We start from the raw sequence: 25,124 nt of genomic DNA on the forward strand, positions 1-25,124 counted from the left end.
AGAAAGAAAACCGAGAGAGAGCTTTTCAGCATCAAAGGTATGTAGACAACCATTTTGGCAACTTGAAATGAACAAAGACTATTACAGTCTTTCTTTAAAATATTGCCAAAATAAAAATGCACATAGGCTTGGGCATTTAAAACTAGTAAACTTACAGTGTAGAATTTAGCATGTGTGAACAAAATAAAGAATAAACAGTAAAAAGAAGAAAACTGGCCAAGCATAAATGAGAGGGAAAAAAATAATGAACTAGTCTTAGTGAAGCGCATTTAAAATAAATCAATAACTATACATGTATAGAAATTGCTCGAAGCAAATCTAAATTAATATTTAGGAGATGGGTATGAGATTATTTTTTCTTATGTGCTTCATAATAGGAGATTAAAGGGAGAGTAATGAACACAGACTTTTGCCCCATGGGCTATTTTACTGGGTTTTCATTTCTAACACCTAAACCAAAAAGGCAAAACTGGGTCAAAGCACCTATAGTAATGACTTTTTACATGGTTTCACAAAAGCTTCTATATATTACAACCAATTTTAAATCAAAGGGCAAATACAATAAATTTTAGACCAAAGGTACAATATGAAGAAAAAGTAGAAATTCCTGCATAATGCATAAACACTGAAAATACTAAGGTTCAATTTTTACTCTACAAAGTGGCCATTTATAATTGGTACCTTCTTACCTAGATATGGTCCTTGTGTGTAGTCAGAGTCTGATCCACTGATAAAAATGTTTTCACAAAATTTGTTTTCACTCCTGTTAGACCTACAGAGTCAACACAGCTAAGAATGAGAGAGTTGTGGGTGATATTCCATCTCAAGTATCATCCGAACAACTCTTTTAGTTCCAGTCTGTTACACTTCGATAACCCATTGAGGACAAGTGGGTTACAGAAATGACACTGCAGATCTGATATAGAGACAAGGGGGATGCATAGAGTGCATAATTCAGCATGAAGAACTTTTACTACAGGTGAAGAAATGTGTGACCAACAGGACTCAATTTTACTCTTGCAGCTGGAAATGAGAGAAAAGAAAGAGTCATGTTTACTTGTAAACTGAGGACATTTGAACTAAAAATTACTGAAACAACAGGTAGCTACATGATTGTTGCCCCTCCCACCCGCCTCCCCCAAGTGGCCTGTCCCTTTAAAAAAAGCTCTTGTATGGTCTAGTCAGTGACCGCAGAAAAGGGCTGTGATATTTCTCAGATATAAAAATTGTCTTGCAAGTTGAAATCATTATACATTTCCAGAATTCATAACCACTTGACTGTATTTGGCCCAAAAACTTTGGTTTATAAGCTGCTTATATTCCATCTTGATTATTGTTTGTTTGTGACCCAGGTTGATACTTTTGCAAAGCAGAGAGTAGTGTGCCAGAGTCCTTGGCTTCATGTCTGCATACATCTGCCTATATTTTGAGGGCATTTATACAATTGTAGATTATAAAGCCAGAAGGGACCAATGTTATCATCTGTCTAGTCTGACCTCCTGTATAACTAGGTCAGACTTAATTTTCTGAATTAATTCCTGTTTGAACAAGAGCATTTCTTTTAGACTAACATCATAGTACATTTCACCATGGCATCAGAGTACCTAAGGTCTCAATTATTCGCACACTAGCTGGAGGACTTTGTAGTTCATCTGCATGTCTGAATGAGGATGAAGTCAGATGCCAGCATATCCCGGTCACTGTAACAGGGGTGGCCAACTCGTCCTTTTGTAACACCCATACTCGTTTTTTACTTTCTATTTTTACACAACTTCAGCAGGAGTTCTGGATTCAGGATGAGGGTAGAATGAGGCTCTCAAGATTTGATGTAAGCTTATGGATGCTCCTATGCTTTAGTTGGCCCAGTCGCCTATAGAACAAATTGTAGACGCTCTCTGAAAATCAAATGCTGAGCTTGTCTGGATAAAATCTTGCAGTTTATGAGCACTGTAGCTTTTTTATCTGCACAGAACACATGCAGAACATACCACAGAGATCTGCTCTGTGGAAAGTGGGACAGATTCTCAGCTGGTATAAACTGGCATGATTCCACTGAGTTCAATTTACACCAGCTGAAGACCTGGCTGGAGGAAGCTGGTTTTTTTAATGGAAAATTGGGTTTTTGATTAAACTAAATTTTATTTGAGAAAAAGGTCTGCTTTATGTGAAAACTTTTTGGTTTTATTTTTCAGTGACAAACCAAAAACTTGAAAACTAAAATATTTGGGCCAATACCTGTATATTTCTATTTGAATATGCTGCCACAGTGCCCGACAGGAGTTGGAGCTCCATTGTTTTGTGTCCCCATTCTCCAATACGGGCTTGACGCTGAAGGTGCACCACCTCCCTTCTCAAGAGGAGAAACTAAAGTGCACTGTGGAAGATGTAGTCTGACCAGGAAGCACAGTCTATACAGAAGAATGGGAGCATGAGGCACTGAAACGACAATCCACAAGTCATCCCACTAGCACTTCCTAATAGATTTTGTTGTTGTTTTGGTTGTCTTTAGTATAGCTTATGTACCTACCCCATGAACTGAGCATTTGAGCTTGTTCCAGAATCTGGGATGAGCCTATGTTGTGAAAACTGAAATGCTCAGAATAGCATATCCATGTGAATGGACACAGAGTGCTAAAATTAAATTAACCCAGAGGTTCTCAAACTGGGGGTCAGGACCCCTCAGGAGGTCACAAGTTTATTACTGGGGGTTGCGAGCTGTCAGCCTCCACCTCAACCCCTGCTTTGCCTCCAGCATTTATAATAGTATGAAATATAAAAAAAGTGCTTTCAATTTATAAGGGGGGGCACACTCAGAGGTTTGCTATGTGCAGGGGGTCAAAAGTACAAAAGTTTGAGAACCACTGAATTAACCCCTCTGAAGCCTCAGGGAATGTAGGGGAGGTGGGGGTCTCCCTTGGTAGGGTTGGGAAGGATATTGCTCTTCTCATGTGATCCCTCCCCTAGTGGCTAATTTTTAATGAAGTCACCCTCCCCTGACATGAATCTCCCTATGACACTGAAATTAAATATAGACTATAATTTGGCATTTGAGAAGTGAAAGGGATGGTAGCCCTAATGGAAAAGCTAACAGCTTGACTCTTCTGTTCTGCAAACCTGAAACTGCTGAATGAGCTTTAGGGTAGGGAAGGCTGTGCTTCTCAAACAGCCTGGCCCTGCCGCCTACCCAACCCCCACCCACTTCCTGCCCCCTGACTGCCCACCCCCAGTCAGAATCCCTGACCCATCCTGCTCCTTGTCCCCTCACCGTCCTTCAGAGACCCCACCCCACGCCTGCTCCCTGTCCCCTGACTGCCCCAACCCCTATCCACCCCCTCGCTAAGTCCTGACAGACCCCCGGAACGCCCATGATCCAACTCCCCATTCTCTGTCCCCTGAGCGCCCCCCCAACCTCTGCCCCCTCCCTATCCCCTGACTGTCCCTGGGACTCCCTGCCCCTTAGCCAACCCCCCCAGCCCTGGCCCATTACCCCTGGCTCACCCCTCACCCAGAGCCTCAGCTCATCCAGGAGCGTCCCTTGACAGCTGTAGCGTGGCTCCTGGGGCGGCCTGAGCTCCTTCCCACTCAGAGCTGCATGGTAAGGGGGCGGGGAGCTTGCAGCTCCACCCCCTTGCCACATGGCTCTGAGCAGGGAGGAGCTCAGTCCCCCACCAGAGCTGTCCAGGGCACTGCTGGATGTTCTGACGCTCTGGGAGAGAGGCAGAGACGGGGTCGGGTGGGGCCAGGGAGGGAGCCTCAGCCATTCTCATGGGGGCCCCTGCGGAGCCTGGGGCAAACTGCCACTTCCCCCCCCTCTGGACAGCCCTGGGGGGCAGCATGTGGCATGGAACCTGTTGGCTGCCCCACACATAGGAGCGGGAGGGGGCACATGCCACTGCTTCTGGAAACCGCACAGGCCCTTACATCTCAGCTGGAGTGCTGGAGCAGGGCAAGCCCCAGACCCTGCTCTCCAGCAGGAGCTCAAGGGCTGGATTAAAATGGCTGGCAGGCCGGATGCAGGCCATGGGCCATAGTTTGCCCACCCCTGATGTAAGTGATCTTAGTAGATTAAAAAGGTGGGGTTTTTTTTGTTTAGTTTTGTGAATATTCTCCCCAACAATGTAATACAATTCAATAATGGGAATAAAACAAAAGTAAGTGTTAAAGTATATTTGACAAGTAAGCATGCAGTTTGCCAGGGAACTGTTGCAAACAGCTTTCTCCTGCTATGGGAATATTGCCAGGGCAAGTTGTATTATGTTACATTTAAATACCTCTGCTTACAACAGTATCACAGTAAAGTCTTCCAAGAGGACCCAGAATACTCAGTAATCGCCATTAACACCTAAGAATAAAAGTTATGTGTAATGGCAGTTAAAAGCAATACAAGAAGGACTTTCAGCTTTACATTGGAATTTACATCCTTTTTGTCTTTAAACAGATTTCTGAAGGTGACTGTGCTGGCCTAAAATTTATAAATTAGATAAGGTGGCTTCAAAAGTAAGCAGAAGTAAAAACAATTCACTCCACTGCTTGCTAATATGCCCATTTCTAGAAGCAAAGTTGAAGTGAGCATATTTATTTTAAAGTTTTTGAAAACATTCTGTCTCTCTCTCTCACACACACACATTTCACTTTTTCTGTCTAGAAGTGGAGTTGCTAGGATACCATAAGAAAGGTTGTTCTCTCAGGCGTTCCAGCTGTGACCAGAAACAGAAGTGACTTATATCTTTGGAGAATGCCTGTTCTCATGAAATTTCCAGACCACCTTTGCAGACCCAAGCGATCCGAATAGTTTAAATGAGTGTCGAAGTGGAGCTATTGGAAGCTTCTCCTTTAGCATCATTCAAGTGAGATATTGCAACATGAGTAAAGACTGAAGCATGCACTTCTTGAGAACTGCTTCTGTAAGCCTGTCTTTCTCTTCCGTCTGTGATAAATATTGTTCAGCGAGAAGATGTTGATGATTACATGAACACCCTGTGCTCCAGTCATGATCAGGGCATGATTCTGTTGGTGTTGTACAAACACACAGGAAGAGACAGTGCCTGTCCCACAGAGTCTTCTAAAATCTAAAACAATAAAAAAACAAATATAGAGTTAATGGAAAATCTGCTCATTATGGAAATTTAGGAACAATCTTATATTTGGAAGTTTACAATTAAAACTCTAAACCAAATTTAAATAAAATTGGGAAACTAAGTGTTTCATCTGGTTGAATAGGACCTCACCTTTTTACGAGACAAATATATATTGTGAACAAGATGACTGAGGAAAAGCAAAGGAACTGTCAGAAGTAGTTGTAATATACTAGACAACTGGAACTAATTTAAAAAAAAATGTTTGCAATCCAGCCATAAGTCACGTGAAACTTGTCTGCATGAAAGTTATCAGATGTGTATGTTTTAGTCAAAATCCTTTGAAAATTGTGATTTCAAAGTGAAATTGGGTAAAATGTGGTTACTGCTGAGTTTATGAGTTTTTATTTGCTTGTTTTTCAAATCATTGCTGAAAACACTGGTATTAGCTTGAAGGAAAAGTGAAAATGTAATTTCTTTAACAACCTGCCTCCCTCCCAAAAAACCTCCAAACATAACCCCAATCAACCCCTCCCCACACAAACCTTTTCTTTAAAATTAATCACTATATAAAATGTTACCTATACATTGTTTGAAAATGTAACAGACTTTACAGAACAGGACTTGTACATTCCATGCAGTATTTTACTAGTAATATTTATAGTTATAGATCATGCCCAGCCCAAGGTACACAAGTAGAGGGATGTAGTGGAAGAGGACACAAGGAGTCATTCTCCTCCTTTGTACCCTGAACAGTATCTGTACTCAGTCAGTCTTTGTATTCCTTGAACATAAGTCCTGGACCAGGCTAGCGCTGCTACTGGCACAAGCCACATCAAAAGGGGCTGGGAGAGAAAGTCATGTCCCCTACACCAGCTATTAGAACTAATCCAGCATAGGATTGGAAGAGCCCCTTTACAAAGTGGGTGGGGGGGGGATGTGTGTCTAGTCTGCACTCTCCCAAGCTCCAGGAGAAATTCTGCCGAAGTCCACAACAGTTCCTCTAAGGGCTCCTGCTGTAGAATGGCCTGTCAACATCACTCCAACTACCAACAATATGGACCTCAATTTGGCCCAGAATCCATAAACCACTCCCTTAAAACAGCCTCTTTTGCTTTGTGCCAAGTAAAGAAACAACAGATTTGAACTCATGCTTGCATCATAAAACTGAAAATGATGTTCATTGTCTAATGCTGATAGATTTGGTTTGACTAACATCTGCTTTTCGTGAGATGGGTGGTAGGGGCTTAGTCTTCTATATTCCATACTGAAATCCCTCAAGGCTTCCTGCTCTCTTTCTTGGCAAAGCTTTGCGTAGTGCGAGACTCACATGAGAAGCTTCAATTTATAAATGCACATGCCAACTATCCACAAAGCATTAAACACAAGTACTAACAAAACAATGATCTAAGGGGGGGGGGAAACCTTAACTTTCTCCCCTTGTTCTTTGTGAGAGATGTGATCCAGGGTTTAAACCCATATAGACAAATTGTTTTTATAGGAATTAAACTTCTCCATTAACTAGGTTTACTCAGATTAGTTAAAAACAAACTCTCAATCAAAACCTACTTAAGTGAAGAAAATCTGTTATGTCAAACATTACAGAGAAAGTCTCATGTTAGTTTCAACTCTTTTTCCAGGAATACCACTGAAAACATAATGTCCCTTCCCAAATGTAACTTTAAAGAAAAGTTGGCCAAAACCATACCCTTCCCACAAGCCTACAACCAAATGGAAACATTTCAGTCTCCCTCACTGACTCCAACCCTAAACCAAGAAAGGAAAACTCCTCCTTCACCTACAAACTGTGGAATGCACTCAACTTTCACTTGGGATTAAGCCAATGAATGAATGACATCTATGCCAGTGCTGACTAATTCCAGTAATTTCAAGTAAAATGCTAACAACCCCCAAAACTTTCCTTCATGGCAATGCAGAAAGTTTGATGGAGACATAGCCTCAACTCCACAGAAGTCAATAGAATTACAGCAGGGATGACTTTAGCTCTTCATATTTTGTCTGACGATTGATCTATGACCCATTTCTGTTGTAATAACTCCAGCTATTTAAAAGAAAACAATCCTCCAAATTCTTTCAGGCAGTTATTCATGATTTTAATGGAACCTTATGGTTACCAGCTCCCCTCAGGAGCAATGAAGCTCCTAAAATTGGCCAGAGAAATATCTGACTAGCAGTAGATATATTTACACCTGTCTTTGGACTGAAGATACAATGTGGAACTGTGAATTGGAAATCTGTATGGATAAAAATGAAAGAACATATCCAAACACTAACCTGTGAGAAGATGTATTTCATACATCTCTACTTGTTTGCATGCTGTCTTGGGGCTATCTTATAAGAGATTAAAGCTCTACTGCTGCTATGAACAGAGATTGAGAGATTGTGCCATTTAGAAGCGGTCTGTAGCAAGGGTCCCTGCAAAGCCACACTACCCTGTGGAAGCAGTAGGAGACATTCTTCCTCCCAGAACTACTGGGCCTACTGTACTCTTTTATGGGGTGCAGCTGAATCCTGCCCTGTGCAGCCAACTATCTCTTATAGTTGGTGCATGTGGGGGTGGATCTAATGAATTGAACATGATCCCTGTGCCTCTGGAGCACTCTGCACTCCCTCTTCTCCCCTGAGTACAAGGATTGGAATTTGGCCTGGCCTTTATGGCCACCATAAAAGGGGAATGAGGTTCCTTATACCTGATATGCCCTGCCCCCCAACCTCACCCCCTCTCCAACTCCCCAGCCATTATACACCTGCTTAAGAGTCAAGCTGAATCTGGCTCAGATAAAGAATGTTCTGTCTTTGGCTCTTCCTCCAGTATTGCTTGTGCATGCAGTCTGGTGGCTATCGGCATGTTTGCAGCCATGAATTAATTGATCCTCTCATGAACAATATCTACAATGGCATTAACAGAGCTGATATTTTTAGCCTGTATAAGGAGTCAGTAATTGTAAACAATCCAGTCCACTCACATGAATGATCTCAAAAGAAAAGACCAGTTATGTGCTGCAGGTAGCTAAGCTGCCAAAAGAAAGTGAGATTTAGATAATAGTAACTAAAACTTGCAAAGCAAAAGAAGTGTCATTTAAAAGAAGAAGAATTAAGCGGTGGCGTCACATACAGGAACACTAAGAGAATGAGAATGAACAGTTTCACAATGTCTTAGCTTCCCAAAAGCAAAGTTCACATTGTTTTCTATTATGATTTCAGTAAGGGTGTGCAGAGAAGCTGGCTGAACCTCAGACTTCCCATAACAGTGAGGACACCAAAGCCTGAGACAGGGTAGAAGCCTGGGGCAAACACTGAAACAGCACAGTAGGAGAGGAAGGATTTGGCACAAGTGTGTAGACCTGGCTTAACATGAGTACTTGAGTGGGGTGAGACTTCATTTGTTGGGAGTCAGGATTAGAGTGGTAAGTGGATCAGCAGGCTGGAAACAGAATGGCTGTACTAGCTAAGAGAAGGGGTAACGCAAAGGGAACCATTTACAGTGGACAGCATAACAATGGATAAGATAAGCCTGGAGTGTGAGATGAGGTAAAGAGTAAGTCAGGCATGGACAGAGCGTGCTGTACAAGGATTACTTCCTACAAAGTCAAGTATCAGAGGGGTAGCCGTGTTAGTCTGGATCTGTAAAAGCAGCAAAGAGTCCTGTGGCACCTTATAGACTAACAGACATTTTGGAGCATGAGCTTTCGTGGGTGAATACCCACTTCGTCAGATGCATGTGACGAAGTGGGTATTCACCCACGAAAGCTCATGCTCCAAAACATCTGTTAGTCTATAAGGTGCCACAGGACTCTTTGCTGTTCCTACAAAGTGACCAAGCCAATCCCAAAGCATGCAATGCAACATATAGTCAATGCACTGCAATGTGTAAATGTATATAAAGGAAGAGGTTATCTGCGTAACTTTGGATGTGTGGTATGCCTTATACGCCACCTCTGTGCTTGAGTCCGATCAACTCAGCGTAGATTTGCTGTATGCCAAATAAAGGACATTCTTGAGGAACTGAGTGGGAGTGGTCTTGATATAGACTGAAGAGTAAAAGTGAACAAGACCTCAGTCCCCTTTTGGAAAAAATGACAAGCTCCAGCTGCTGCTGACTTGTCTGTGATTGATGATAAGGCAAACCCCTGAGAACATTTGGGTATTCCTTTCTGACATAGTGCTTGTAATAACACTTTATCACTTGCTTAAAGACAAAGCAGATTCCCGTAGTTTGTCTTATATGTTAGCTCCTAGAACTAAGCCAGTGTTCACACATCTGCCACAGAGCTATCAAAATTACACAAAGACAGTCTATCATACGGCTAGGAGAGTAGTAACCCAGAGGGGGGACTTAGGTACCCAGCTGCCACTTTAGGCAGTTAAGGCCAACATTTAGGCACCACTGGCATTCATAAAACTCCTGCTCAGCTGCTGTAATGGAATGTAAAACTGCATTAGAATATTCAGCCATTAGGCAGTGCCATGTTTAGTATCTGAGCTGGTAATAGCCAGAGTGAGCAGTGTATTAAAGTGTCTAAAAGGGTAAGCATCTCTTGTATCTCTCTATAATGGAAGCTCTGTAACTAGTCCATATCTGGTACATCACATGATGTTGGAAGTAAAGGCAACCTACATGCCAGAGGAAAACAGAAGCAAAGCAGCAACAAATTTTGCAAACAGGAGAAAAAAAAGTTGCAGGCTTGATCTCATCAACATGCCACTCTTCAATGCCCAAGAGAACTTCGGCTTTCACAGGCCTTTAGAATGGACAGACTGGAAACAACATTTTGCAAGATTTTCCATTGCAATCAAACTCCACAAGGAAACTGGAGACATCCTGGTATCTCTTTAATGTATGCTGTGGGGAGAAAATAGGGCATATCTTTAAATCTTTGACCTTTACTAAAGACAGTTACAAAGATGAGTATGAAAGGGTTCTTGCTATGTTTGATGCATACTTCATACCTCAGAGATATGGGGTTTGTGAAAGGGCATGTGTTACCAGAAAATTCAACATCCAAGGGAATCGGTTGAATCTTTTATCAGAGCTTTACATACATTGGCTGAAAACTGTAATTAGGGGCCTATAAAACATGAAATTATGAGAGCGAAATTAATAATAGGGTTTGCAAATAAAAATCTTTCACAGCAGCTACAATTACAAGCAGAATCTAACCCTGCACACAGCTATTCAATTAGCAAAGCAGTCTGAGCTGGCGAAACAGCAAAACCAAGAGCAAATTACCAGACTTGAGAAACAAGAAGCTAGCTTAGAAGATATAAAAAGACTCAGCATGAGTAGTAAAATTAAGTATCATAAGACCCATGAAGCTAAGAAGGACAAATCAAGATTAACTACAAAACCTTTCAGACTACGTGCACAAGATGTGGGAAAATTCATAGCCCAAGTGATGTGTGTCCAGCCAAAGGCAAAAGATGTAATAAATGCACAATTTATGGATATTTTGCAGCTGTTTGTCACACCAAAGCAGTCAGGAGTTGACTAACAATATAGACAGTCAAAAGTGATTGTTTCTGGAATCGATCACATATAATCACAGAGACTGTCTGGAGAGTGAAACTGAATAGTAATGGAAAGACTGTTGACTTTAAAATTGATTCACGAGCAGACATGACAGTCATATCAGAAGGGACTTACAAGCACCTTCAACCCTTCTTCCTCTGCTTTAGCCGTGGAGGTATACTGAACTATATGGGCTAGTTTACCGCAGAACAACTTACACTCTGAATGCAAAGTTTTTGTCTTTGTATGTGATCAAAGGAACAAAGACCAACAACCTTCCCAGCCACAATGTGACAGCGATGTTGGGATTGATGAGAAAGGGGGAAGAATTCTATGGAGTATTTGGTGATATTGGACTTTTTAAAGAAGATCCAGTACAAATAATCCTAAGTGACAATGCTGAACTATACGGAAAAACAATACCTGTATCAGACAGACCTTGGAAGAAACCAGCTACAGATTTCTGTAAATTCAGAGGACATTATTACCTGGTCCTAGTGGACTATTTTTCCAGAATAACGCACATGAAAGATATAACATGTTGCAGTGTTATTGAGAAACTGAAGTGTGCTTTTGCTCATTTTAGTATTCCTGAACAACTAGTGATGGACTCACAATTCACTGTAGTGGAATTTGTCAGTCCAAGTGAGATATGATTTTTATCATATTATTAGCAGCCCACATTACTGACAAGTGAATGGAAAGGCTGAGAGATCTGTACAGACAGCCAAGAAAATCCTTCAGCAGGAAGATCCATTCCTTGCTCTTCTGAGGTATAGACAACACCGACAACAGCTACTGGATGTAGTCTATCACAGCTCCTGATAGGAAGATCATTCAGAACACTGTTCCAATTTTGGAAAAGAAACTATGTCCAAAGTGGCCAGACATGAAGAGAGTAGCCAAATCAGACAAAAAGGGGAAAAAAGCTTACAAACACTTGCATAAGTGCATGAACTGCTGGATCTAGAACTTGTTGACCAAGTTTCTGTCACACTGGCCAAAATTAGCTGCCTGAATTTCATGTGCAAATATATTCTATTCATCCATCGCGTACAAACACCAAGTTTTGTATCCCCATAGAGGCATTTGCACATTCAAACTGTGCCTACTTATCAGTTTGTTTGTCTAAATACAGACTTGTTTGCATAAAGGAGAGCTTCAAAGATCTATAAGCATTTTTGAAGGGTGTATTTTATATCAAAATTTGGTCCACTAGCTTCAGGCTTCTAAACCAGTCAACTTCCATGAGTTTTATTACTTGTAAAAGATTTAACATAATAAACTCCTATTAAAAAAGCAGATAAGCAAAATGCTGAATAGCTTATTTCTAATGTTTTTTCTCTAGTATTTGGGGCTTCTCAATCACACAGCATATTTAAATACAGTGAATGTGCTTCTCTCTTCCTTCTTTGCAGTTCACGGCTTGTCTACACTTAAAATGCTTCAGTGGCACAGCTGCATCGTTAGCACTTCAGTGAAGACCTTATCTATGATGACAGGAGAGCTTCTCCCATTGGTGTAGGACTCCACCTCCCAAGAGGTGATAGCTATATCAATGGGGAAAGTCCTGTTACTGACATAGCACTGTCTACACCAGGAGTTAGGTCACTCAGAGGTATGGATTTTCCACACCATGGAGTGACATAGTTATACGGACATAAGTTTCTAGTGTAGACCAAGCCTCAGGCCTGGTGTAGACATCCCTGGTGTGATCAAGAGTGTGCAGAATAGGCCAGTTGCTAGAATGGAATGTTTTAAACAGGCTGAAAGGGTAAAATGTTCTCTGGAGAGCTGAGGAAAAGTCTTTTGGGGTCTTATCTTTACTAGACAATTTTTTGCATGTGAAAATTGTGAAAAGTCATGTTAGCTGAGACAATGGTGAGCACGAGTGACCAAAGAGTATAAATCAGGGAAACTGATTTCAGGATTGGATCAGCATATTGTGTCATTAAATAGTTAGCTGACAATCAGAGATATCTTCTTAGATGATTCTGAATATGATCTGCTCTCATCTACAGTAACCAGCGTGTTATGATTAGCATCATGTCAGCTAACTTGGCTGTTCATGATAAGGTTTGTGCATTTTGTAATGTAAGCCAGCCTACAGAATCAGTGTGGTGGTTGACTTATAAAAGCATGCTTAAAAGTTTCTGGAGTAAGTGTACAGAACATATTACAGGTTGCCATGTGGCCAGTTTTGCACTAATGGGGCTTGATTATCCCATCAGTTGCACACATATCCTTTTGGGAGCCATGTCCTTAAAACTGGCAGAATAATCAGTCCCCTGAACACAGATTATTTTTCCAGATTAAAACTTGAACAGGAATTGTAGTAATTTAAGCAAAGGTTTAAAACTAAACATTGTTTTTAGAGAACAACAGAAAAAGCAGTGAATCAGTATGTGCTAAGAGGCACACTCATTCATTCCCTTCCCACCACCTACCCACATTTTATACATAGGTAATTCAGAAATGTCATTATGTCAGAAACAATAGTCATTTAACAAAGCCCCTTACAAAATGAGTGCAAATGATGCTACCATTGTCATTATTTCACCGGCGTAGTTTCAGATAACTTACTTGAAGGAACAAAATGCCAGCTGTGAATGTTAATATCATGCTGCGTTTGTTAAAGGTGCTGAACAACTATCTTTATTTTTGCACTTAGACCATGTGTCATGGTACAATTCCCCACTCTGAACCTTAGCGTCCAAAAGATGGGGTACCAGCATGAATTCCTCTAAGCTTAATTACCAGCTTAGAACCTGTAGCGCTGCCACCAACCAGGAATTCCAGTGCCTGGTACACTCTGGTCCCCACAAAACCTTGCCCGGGGACCCCCAAGACCCAGACCCTCTGGATCTCAACACAAGGAAAGTAAACCCTTTCCCCCACCGTTGCCTCTCCCAGGCTTCCCCTCCCTGGGTTACCCTGGAAGATCACTGTGTGATTCAAACTCCTTGAATCACAAAACAGAGAGGACAATTCACTTTCCTCCCTCCTTCTCTTTCCCCCTCCCAGTCTCTTCCTGAGATAAAGTAATCCTGGCACGGAGAGAAATCAGCCTCTCTCTCCCTCTTCCCTCCTTTCTCCCCACCAATTCCCTGGTGAATCCAGACCCAGTCCCCTGGGGTCTCACCAGAATAAAAAAAAATCAGGTTCTTAAACAATAAACTTTTAATTAAAAAGAGAAAAACAGTAAAAATTAGCTTTGTAAATTTAAAATGGAATAGGTGCAGGGTCTTTCAGCTATAGATACTGGGAATACCCTCCCAGTCTAAGTATACAAGTACAAATTAAAATCTTTTCAGCAAAATACCAATTTGAACTCCTTTCAGCCAAATACACATTTGAACTCCTTCCAACCAAATACATATTTGCAAATAAAGAAATCAAACATAAGCCTAACTCGCTTTATCTACCTCCTACTCACTATCCTGGATCTATAAGAAACTGTATCGGAGAGATTGGAGAGAAACCTGGTTGCACATCTGATCCCTCTGAGCCCCCAGAGTGAACAACAACCAAAACTAACAAGCACAGCACAAAAACTTCCCTCCCTCAAGATTTGAAAGTATCCTGTCCTCTGATTGGTCCTCTGGTCAGGTGACTGCCAGGCTCACGGTTGGTATTAACCCTTTCTGGCAAAGAGATATGAAGCACTTCTGTTCTATTAACTCTTACTTATCTGTTTATGACACCATGGCATTTAAAAATATTTTAATTTGGACATTATTTTTAAGACTTTCTTTTGAATCACTGTTGTTTGGGCATCTTTCACTCCATTTTCTTACTGACTTCATACAACCTAAGAGTTTCTTCTTATAAAATTGTTTTTCAAAATGAGCTCAGGAGCTATAACAGGAAACGATTGTGCCTGTTTTCCATAATGCAAACTGTCTGTTCTATTTTTCTTGGGAAGACAAGTTGACTTATATAGATGAGATTCACATTTGCCCTGCTCAGTAAAAGAATGAAAGAGAAGAAGTCTCCAGTTGTAAATGTGTCATCATTATTCACCCAAGAGTCATGGTGTCATTTTTCAAACATTGGTAAATGGGAGCAAAAGTAACCAAAGACTTTGGGATGCATCCTCAGCCACAAAGCGGCTTTGCACCATTCCAGCACCACAAAACAGCCCTAAAGACAGTTTACCTGTCTACTTAAGGAGTCACCAGTGTGAGATCCTTGGGTGGCGTAGAGCCTTTGTAATGGTTTCTATGCTCCCACACACACACATACATACTTACACCCACATCACAATGAATGGAACATAGCCATGGGAAAGTGGGTCAGAGTGTCCTTACAAGTGCAGTGTACAGAACTGCAACCAGGTAGGGGACTGGCTCAGGACTGGGCCAGCTGAGAATCATCGAGTGTAAATGGCACCTTTGTACCTTCCCCCTTGATGCAACTCAGGATCTGGGTCATTATTCTGACATGCACTACCACAGACAAAAATATACATATAGGCAAGGAGGGATCTGAGTTTCTCCTGTCTGCTTTAGGCAAGGAACTAACACTTTGACAAAGGAAAATAATAATCATTTGAAATGGCATTAGATGTTACTATTTGTTTAGATCTACTCAAAGGAGGCTTCTGCTTGGTGTTATTCAAAAAAAATAAAGTAATAGCACCTGGAAATATTGCAAGGACTTCCATTTGTCAAAGGTCACCTTGTCGTCTTTGCTGGCATGGCTCTGTTGGGGCTCAATCTTGTCATGTGATGAGCACTCTGGCCCTGTTCCAGCAAAGCCCATAAGCTTTGTGATTGGTACAACTGGAGTCTTGTAGTGTGGCCAGGAATCTGTTGTCTAAAGGTGTTTATATGGCGAGGTGAGTGCATGTTTCTATGTGGTTGCCAACTGCTGAAGGAAAAAGACCTTAATAGGGCTGCATAATATCACATGTTGCCATGACATCAGGTTTTCTCAGATGCTAAGGCACCATCATTTTACTTCACTTGTCTTAACACAACTAAAAAAGCAGTGTAGATAATATGTTACAATTCTCAATGAAGACAAATGCAGTATTGAAAGAAACAGTCACTACCCACAAATGATGGGTATTGTGCCATTACCTAATGGTAGAAATGGAGACAGGAGATTCCACTATTACACATGAATGAAGATGAGCCCATTAATGGCAGTGATGATGATGAGAAGTGAACTACAGTGAGCTGTTCACCAGAAAATGTAAGGTCAGGTAAAGAAGCCCCAGCAGACTCTCTTAAAACTTGCAATTATGACATCTTTTCACATGTATATTTTGGGTCAGGCTCACAGGGGATTGGGGGAGAGGGAAATTCCATCTGCGGTTGTGTGACCTGCCATACAGGACTCACTAAAGGAGTTTAAAAAAGAAAGAAAGTCTTTAGCTGGGGGCAGAGTCTTCTGGGAGCCTCAGACATGGGTCACTAGAGAAGTAAAGGTTGAAATAACATGAGTTTGGGATTTATTGTATTCAATCCTGGACCAGTGCCAGAAAAGTATCTTTAGACTGAGTAATAAATATGCCCATGCCATAGCTTTGCAGTCTGTGAGATAAGCAGAAAAGTATTTTACTGAACACACACAGCTAGAATGTAATGTGTTGTGCTTCTTGAAAACACAGATTTCATATAGTATAAGCATTCATTATTACTACTGGTACGTTGCAAATTATGAGACCTTAAAATCATGTCATTCTGATTACCAGCTTTTCTGCTTGAATTCTAACATAATTCCAGACATTATCTCAAGATTCATTAGAGACAGAAACCAGTTATTTATACCTCTTGAATACTTGGAAATCCAGCTCTCAAATAACGTATTGCACTGATCACCAGTAGTTTCAAGATTTGCAAGACATCTGTTGCTAAAACTGTAAGGGAAAGACTTTTAAAGTTCACAGAACTAGATAGCTGCATTTAAGATGAAAATATATTGGTCCTGAACTATTGATCAGAAAGGAAACTAGTTCTCTAACTATAAAAGGGGATTAAAAGGTAACATTTGGGTAGAGTGGGAGAGAACGGTTGTTCAATTAAACAAGGAAATATTCATTCAATTATGGCATTATTTGGGAGCAGAGAGAATAAGGGTAAAGCCTGAAAAATAAATCAGAAAGTTCCCCAAAGATCCTCTCCTTCCATCATAATTTCTTCTTCTGAGGAGAAGAAAGGAAACTGAAAACAGTTGATCCACTGCCCGAGGGGCCATATTAGCCTAAATAGGATGTCTAGCAGCACAAAATTCTGTGTAGGTGGCAGAAAACTTCTAAGAGGTGAGGCAGTGTCTTTATAGAGTATTTGCTGTCTTGCAAAGTCTTATAACTCTAGTGATATTGTTGACACATAGTGGAAACAGTGACTTAGCACTCCTGATGCAGTGCTCATGAATATCTTGACATAAATTCTGTATATTAATAGTTACTGTTTGTGCTGTTAAAGGGGGTCTTATGTTGCTATCTATTTGTTACCAGGAAGAGCCTCGTGTTACAATGAAGTTGTTACTAGTTCTTCTTTCTTTCTCAATATTGAAACTATGTACAAATTGGTGTCCAAAATCATATCCCAATTCCCTATGAATTTTCTCCAGGCTCACTAGTTGAAAACACTGTGACTGCACGGATGGGTACATACCACTGCTTCTGCTGTTAGCAAAATGCCCCCTCCCCCATGAAATATTGGTCTTGGGTGGGATCTGAAAGAATAAAAGCAGTAATTAAACAATACATGATAGTAGTTATCCACTTTTCATTCTTAATACTGATTTACACAATTGTCCGGACTCCAAAAATAGACAGTTTGTATATGTAGCATTGCATAATAGGTTATATACTGATTTGTACTCCAGTTTACACATGCAAGAAATTCTTTGTGAAAAATACACAGAGATATTGACAGGTGGACATCACATATGATGTAAATCACAAATGATAACAGACATTTATTTACCTTTTTTACATTAGCAGCAATTTGCTAGTGTTGAAGGTATATTACAGCTCATGAAACCATGTCAGCCTGGACTCATCTGCTAATCCTCACAGTTTAATGAAGCAGAGATAAGCATTAAACTCTGCAGTGATCAATGCAAAGTAGCAGAGCTATACAAGGAGCAGGCCAATCCTTGTAGCCGAATGTCTCTGAGAAGGGCTCATTAACATAGGTGGAAGGAATCTGGCTGTTTACAAGACTTTTTAGCATGGATTTTGTGATTTAAAAAAAACTCTAAAACAATTCACAGATCAAAACAGTAATTACAAAAATGTTACAAAAGAAACAAAAACAAAAGTCATGATTATTTTTCAAACTAGAAAAGTGAGCTGCAAATACCATGAGAAAAGCACATCATGTCAGGGGCTATGTCAGTAATCTATGAAATTTCATAGATTATTTATCTGAACATCTATAACGAGTAATTCTTGTATGATCATAACTGCTCTGTTAGTGGACTTGGAAGGATTAGATTTTTATTGGGAAATGCTGGTAAACATCAATTTCACCATGCAAGCACAACCGACAAAAAAATATTTCCACCAATAATAATCAAAATCTACTGATAGGCAAAACAAGAAAAATGCTCCTTCAGAATATATTAGAATTTTATTTAACGTATTTACTTTGTATATTTTTAAATGTGATGTTAACAATTTGTGCTTTAAAAAATATAAGCTTTAACTTTTTGAGTCTCAACAGCTATTTTCTTTTATTATTGTCTGACTCCCCATTGGCTGATCCCACCATAATTTCCTATAACTGTGAAACTTTAAATAGATAAAAATTAAAAAAAAGATTAAAACCAATAATTTTGTACAACTATGAAAATTTAAATTGCTGCAAATCTAAAAAAAAATGCTTTAAAATCAACATTGATATCTGTCAAAATTTTCTAAAAAAAATCGAATTCTGCCAAGCCAATCAGCCAAGTGCTTTGTAGAAGAACACTTCCTTTAAGTGTCAAGTATTGGTCATTGCCAGAAGTAAATTACTAGATTAGACGGTGAGATCTTCTGCAACAAATACTAGGTATTTAGGCATAAACTGTATGACAATGCTTCCATGACATTTAGTATACATAAGAAGGTATTGTATTTCAAAATGTTACATTGGGAGAGGAGGGAGGAAGATGGCTTTGAAATTCAGAAATATCAAATTAAGCACCAAATGATGTGATAGATCAAAGAATTCTGAGTAATGATACTTGTGTTACGGTTCTTCATATTATTCTGTCTCTCTGTGTTAATGGGGAGTTATACTTCAGGGATGCATGCTAAGAGGCATAGTCCCATCTTAATGTCCAATGATGTACAGGTTACACCCTTAAATTGTTCCAATTTGTTGTCCTACTGACCTGAAATACAAAACTATTAGAAAGGAGAAGGTTTAGCAGTACCTCTATTCTACTTCAATCAATGAAAGTAAAAGGCTTGTCTGGCTAACACATAGCTGGTCCTTGTCTGTAATCAGGGATTCTGGTTTTCAGTTTAAGCCAAAATTTGTTTTTAAAAAATTGCTATTAAAAAAAACAGGAAATGACAAGGTCCCTTTAAAGGGTCATTCAGTGGAGTTAATTATTTTAACATACAACTACAGTCTATTGCATACAATTTCATTAAATATATTTGCAGTGAAAAGTCATGATCCTAAAACATAGGTAGGTAACAAGGCTTCCTGGTTTTGATAACATTGTAATGAGAGAAAATACTTTTAATAATTCCCCTGAACATCATATGCATGCACAAATTATTAGATTAGACTATCATATTATTTGATTATTACAAGGCTTCTGCACTAATCACACCAAACCACAATAAAACACCAATTAAAAAAACTCCAAAGCCTAAGCATAAGAAATCTGTGATTAAACAATATCATTTATAATAAATGGAAGTGTTGAAAGGCTTCTCAAACTGTGTTTTAATCATGTTTGTCTCTGTAAAGCCCTGAAGTTAATTAAATAGGTATACCAGCTTATAACAAGGGAATTGCTCTTCTCCATAGGAGGCTTTGTCTCAATATGGTCTTAAGAGGTAAGAGGAGGCAATCAGTTATGGAGCAATATTTCTTAATGGTTTGTAAGTTAAACTGCAGCTTGGTAAATTTCAATAGAATCTTCTTTCCTTAGTTCCAAGCTATTTTTCATAGGAATGCTGGAATTGGCTCATCAGAAGGGTTGCTGATACAGTTCAGTGTCCTATCTCCAACAATGACCAGTGCCAGATACTTTAGAGGAAGTACAAAAACTCCATAATGGACTACTGTAGCATAACCTAGCCACAGGGGTAGTTTCTTCCTTGCTCTAGTTAGTGGTTGGCTTATGCCGTGGGACATAAAGGTTTATAGCTCTTATTTTTGTCTTATCTAATATTAATGTAGATGTTCTCATTGATATATTTTTTTATAATCCTACTGAGCGCTTGGTTTGAATGCAATCTTGTGATAATGTGTTCCACTGTCTAATTAAGCATTCTGTAAGAGAAAGTATTTCCCTAAATGTGTTGCTTTTCAGTGTTATTGAATGATCCCTTGTCTTTGTTATGAGAAGCAGTAACTAGAAGCATGAGACGTACCTTCCTTATAACATGCATTATTTAATATACCTTTATCATGCCCTGATCATTTCAATCTCTTCTCACTCAGAATGACCTCACCATACCTTTAAGCAGGAAGGAAGTTGTCTGGCTGGCCAAAGCAGGGGAGGGAGAGGGAGAGGTCAGAAACTGCTGCAAAAGGGGGAGAAGGGGTCAGCCTGGTGATGTGGACTCATCCCCTGAGAACTGGAAGGGTGGAAAGGTTTAAAACAGGCAGCCCAGTGTGGTGAAGCCCCCATTTACATGAAGCAGACTGAGGCAGTACCCAGCCTCCCTCCCTTTTAGGTGATGAAATACCAGGTTCGGTCAAGACCTGCTGTGGGTATTGTGCTAGCTGCCCCTTTTTAGGGGAGCTGGGAAGGAATTTTTCCCTCACCATCAGATTGGCCTAGGTGGAGTGTATGTGTATGTGGTGGGGAGGGTTCACCTTCCCCACAGCGGGTTTGGGGAGGCCTCTGTTAAGTTGTGGCATGAAGGGAATTAGGCTGTATGTTGCAACTCATCATGTAAGTGTGGGGTGGATGTCCAGTGCAGTTACTCCACAGGGAAGGTACAGTGACCAGACGAAGGCCTTGGTAAAGGACTTAGAAAGGAGATGTTGGTTAGAGCAATGGAATGGGGCGGGAGGGGCTCTTATGACTGGTAAGGCAGGGAGTGCACCCCTCCTTCTTAGCCCACCTTAACCCTCCTATGAGGGGAGTGGATAGCAAGGTCCCAGCAATGGGTTGGCTGGAGGACCTGGATGGAAAAAGAGTGGGGGCCGGGGGAAGGCCATTGGGGAGTTATTGAATGAACATGGGTTACCTGCACTGTACACTTTTATTTGCCAGGTAGTTCCAGACATCTAATGATAAAGTTGCAGCCTGATTAAAACCATATCAAGTGTCTCCTGTCCTTTCGGTATAGCTGGACAATGATATGCAAAATCTTTCCAGGCTTTTCCATGTCACAGTCAAATAAGTATTGCATTAAAAGTAAAATCTAAACTCTGCTAAAGATTGAGAGACATGCCCCTCTGCAATGTGTAGATCCATGTTGTTAAAAATCAGTGTTCACAAACTCTATTTACAATGCTACTTAGCCATCCACTTGGGACCTTCTGAAAATAACTGTATAGAACATTCTGATCAAATATGATACAAGTCTATCCAGTCAGAAAATCCATGCAAAACCCAGGCTTTCATTTTATGCCTTAACCTTGAATTAGGTTGCATCTAAAATTCTGTGTTTTCCATTCTGCACAATTAAAGTTCATTCCACAAAATACATTTACCTAGTTATTTCTAGCTTGTACGTTTTCTTCAGTGTTTAGAAATGGCCTAATGAGCCTGTATATTCACACACATACTGGAAACAAATTTAAGTGCTTTCAGAATAAGAATGATATGTAGCGCTAAGGTGGGGGATTGCAACCAATAGGTTGTGATCTGCTGAGATGTCATGAGGCCTTGTAAAGTAGGAAATAAAGGCGATGGCATTCTATCAGCCATCAGCACTAGCAGCAGGCTGGGTCTCTCTCTCTGTGGTGCCTCCTGCTGTCTTTAGGACAACAGGAGCTGTTGCAAAGACAGAGACATCATGCTGCCACTAGTCCAGCCAACTGAGAAAAAAGAAAGGAGACCAAGGTAGGTCCCCTAGGTTGAAGAGGTTGAATATCTCCAGCTGTTGCCTATTGCATGCTGGGGAATGAGAAGATATTGCCTCTGCCTTCCTCCTCAGATTTTTGATAAACACATTATGAAAGGAGAGGAGCTCTTACATTGAAGTGAAGGGGGCTCATCTAGTAGCTAGCTAGGTTACACAGAGGTAGGTGTGGTCGGTCATTAAACCTGCAAGAGACCAGAAGAAGATACAAAAGGGGGTACTGGGCAGAGAAGAAAGTAATGAAGTTCTCTTCTTCTGTTTAGCTACCTTCTGTTCCTCAGTGCAGCCTCCAGATGGAGAGGAGGAGAGCACCTGCTGAGATGAGTTGGGGTTGAGGTGGGGAAAAGACTAGAGATGTGAGTGAGCAAATTTACTTACAGATCATCAGATCAAATGGACTCATGAGTGACTTGAGTGGGCTTTTGAAAAAAGTAATGTTTTCACGAGGAATGGGAATATGATTCTTTCAGCACCATCATCTCTCCTTTCACTTGGGGCCACATCTTGGGGGATCACCTCTGATTCTTCTATCTCCCTTGTCTACACTTTTATCCATGTTCCGATCCTGCTGCTTTTCCTTTTATAACATTTCTAACCTTTCTTTTCTCCCTCCCCACATTAAAACATACAAAGAAGCACAAAGCACACAACAAAATTCCTCCCACTGACACCCTAACATAGAATTTGAACTCAGGCCTTAGACTTTGCCCATATAACATCAGACCGCAGTCCAATGCACATGTTTACAACAAATGAATGTTAATGATTTTGGTTGGTATTATGGTTTTAGTGTTAAGAGTGTGAATTACAGGAATTTGGTGAGTGCAATGTTTGTCTTTATATGCTGAAGAACAAGAGTTGCAGGTGGAGCTCCGTGTCTGTGCAACTGGTTGCCACATGTGGGTGTTAAGATATTATGTTAAAAAAAGCTTTCCTTACATGGATATTTCCTTGCTGTCAAGTGATTGTGTCAGCAGGTCCTGCACTTAAGCATCCTTAACTATAATCAAAGGTATGGAGGTTGGAACAACATTCAGCTCAAGGCGCTTTTTAGAAAGGGGAAGTGTTATGAACCTGACAAATATGTTTACAAAATAAAAATTAAAGTGAAAATGAGACCTTGTGCAAAATATATCTCTTGCAGCTGTGAGGAAAGAAGCACTTAAGTGTTACTGTAGCCTGTGCTTAAAAAAAATGGAAAGTCCTTTTGAACATCTTTTTACTGCTTGACTGGTCTCATGTCATAGCATAGAGAAAAGTACCATAAACAATAAAAAAGCACTGAACATATTTATGTTGAGGGTTCCTTTCCCTCTTGTAATCTAGAATATTGTTTACCTTACAAATACTGATTTTCTCCCAAATCCCATTTGGAATGGGTTCATGATGCAGTGATCTCACCATGAAAGTTATCCTGGGTTTCAGCAGCTCCTCAGAATTCCTAAAAGTTGTGCTCAGCAAATTGTAGCTGGATGGTGAGGATAGCCCTGTGTTTAAAGCACTAGTTTGGTAGGCAAGAAAGCTGGTTTTCTATTCCCAGCTGTGTTGCTGATTTTCCATATGGACCAGGGCCAGTTGTTTAGTAATAATTTCTAACTTGGTTTTCCCATCTGTAAAATGAGGGTAATAGTACTTTCTAGTCATGCACGGATAATATGAGGCATAATTAATGTTTGCAAAATTGCTGTAAGACCCTTGGTAGGAAAAGCTATGGAAATTCTGAGCGTTGTTATTTAAATCAGTGGTTCTCAAACTTGGGCTGCTGCTTGTTCAGGAAAAGCCCCTGGCGGGCTGGGCCAGTTTGTTTACCTGCTGCGTTTGCAGGTTCAGCCGATCGTGGCTCTCACTGGCCAGGGTTCGCCGCTGCAGGCCGATGGGGGCCGTGGGAAGAACGGCCAGCACAGCCCTCATCCTGTGCCACTTCCTGCAGCTCCTATTGGCCTGGAGCGGCAAACCATGGCTAGTGGGAGCTGCGATTGGCTGAACCAGTGGATGTGGCAGTTAAACAAACTGGTCCGGCCCGTCAGGGGCTTTCCCTGAACAAGCAGCAGCCCAAGTTTGAGAACCGCTGATTTAAATAACCACTAAGTATAGTCTACTCCCTCCCAATGTGATCTTTCATGCAAGAGTTTTTATTTCTCTGGATCTTCTTCTGGCTTGGTGGCCTGATTTTTAATTTGTTTGTTTTTCATCACAAGCGTTGTAGACTCATAATGGCAGGTAGCAAATGTCAGCTTATGTGAGAAACATTTAAGGGTTCACCAACAAGGCAAACACTTCACTGCAATGCTAATAAAGAATGATAGTGGAAGTGTTACTGAAATTCCTGACATCTATTAATAACTTATCGGCCATAAAAATATCTTTTGCATATAGCTTTGAAGTTTTTCTCTTCTAGCCATGTGTCACTCCTCTCTTCAAACTGTGAGCAGGGTCATTATTTTTAAACAACAATTTTTCAGACATACTTATCCTTAATATATACATTATAAAAAACATATTCTTACCAGGATGGTATGTTCTGCAATTCTGCATAGAGATACAAGACTCTTCTTTTGGTCCATACAGGAATTAGAACACTGCATGTTGCTGCTAACTCTGATGATTTGTTATGGAAGATGCGGCTTATACATTTCAGCTGGCTACCAGAGAGGTGGGTGTGAACCTTTTCTCTGGTCAGAAGGAACTAAAGGCAGAAAGAGATTGGTACTGCAGGAAACCACAGGGCCAGCTGGTGTTGCTGGGAAAACTCAGGGTGAGGTCCTGCTGTTGTTCGATTTACCAATAAAACCAATGCCCGAAAGTAGGGTGGGCATGACACCTGCTCACAATTAACATTCGTCATCTTCTGTACCAAAATTAGCATGTCCGGTGAATAGAATTTTCTAGTAAACAAATATGAATGTTTTAAAATGTCAGGAAAGAGTTGTGATTTCAAAACCCGAGGTACATGATTTAAAATCCTGTGCAGTGTGTTTTCTGAGCTTCTTTGAAGCGTTGAGAGTTAAAGAAAGAGTTACAGTGACTCATTACATTGCTGGTAAAGCTTCAGGCCTTCACTGATCCCTGAGCAGGCAAAAGGGAGGCAACCAAAGCCATTTTCTAACCTGGCACAGATTAGGTTGGCCCTGACTTTCTTCTAAGTTACACTTTGACTGCAATAGCCCCTATGAGCCATTGCAGAATTACCTGGACATAAGAATGCCTTGGCCCATCCCCCTTATGCACTTGACATACCCCCCCCCATCCCCACACACACACACTAGTCCATGCCAACTCTGACTTGTCCCTTAGGCCT

The 25,124-nt window shown here is 40.6% G+C and overlaps 1 protein-coding gene across 7 annotated transcripts in view; it reads left to right on the top strand.

Annotated features, from left to right (window-relative positions):
• Window positions 1–25,124, top strand: part of GLRA2 (glycine receptor alpha 2) — a 159,719-nt gene that overhangs the window by 82,429 nt on the left and 52,166 nt on the right. Inside the window, exon 8 of one of the 7 annotated variants that reach the window (XM_030573266.1) lies at window positions 24,395–24,479. The exons of the other annotated variants lie outside the window; for them this stretch is intronic. Within the exon in view, the coding sequence (XP_030429126.1) occupies window positions 24,395–24,479 (85 nt within the window). The remainder of the gene's footprint in view (window positions 1–24,394; window positions 24,480–25,124) is intronic. 7 annotated transcript variants of the gene reach the window in all.

The sequence above is a fragment of the Gopherus evgoodei genome, chromosome 1 (assembly GCF_007399415.2).
Source record: "Gopherus evgoodei ecotype Sinaloan lineage chromosome 1, rGopEvg1_v1.p, whole genome shotgun sequence".
Taxonomy (NCBI): domain Eukaryota; kingdom Metazoa; phylum Chordata; order Testudines; family Testudinidae; genus Gopherus; species Gopherus evgoodei.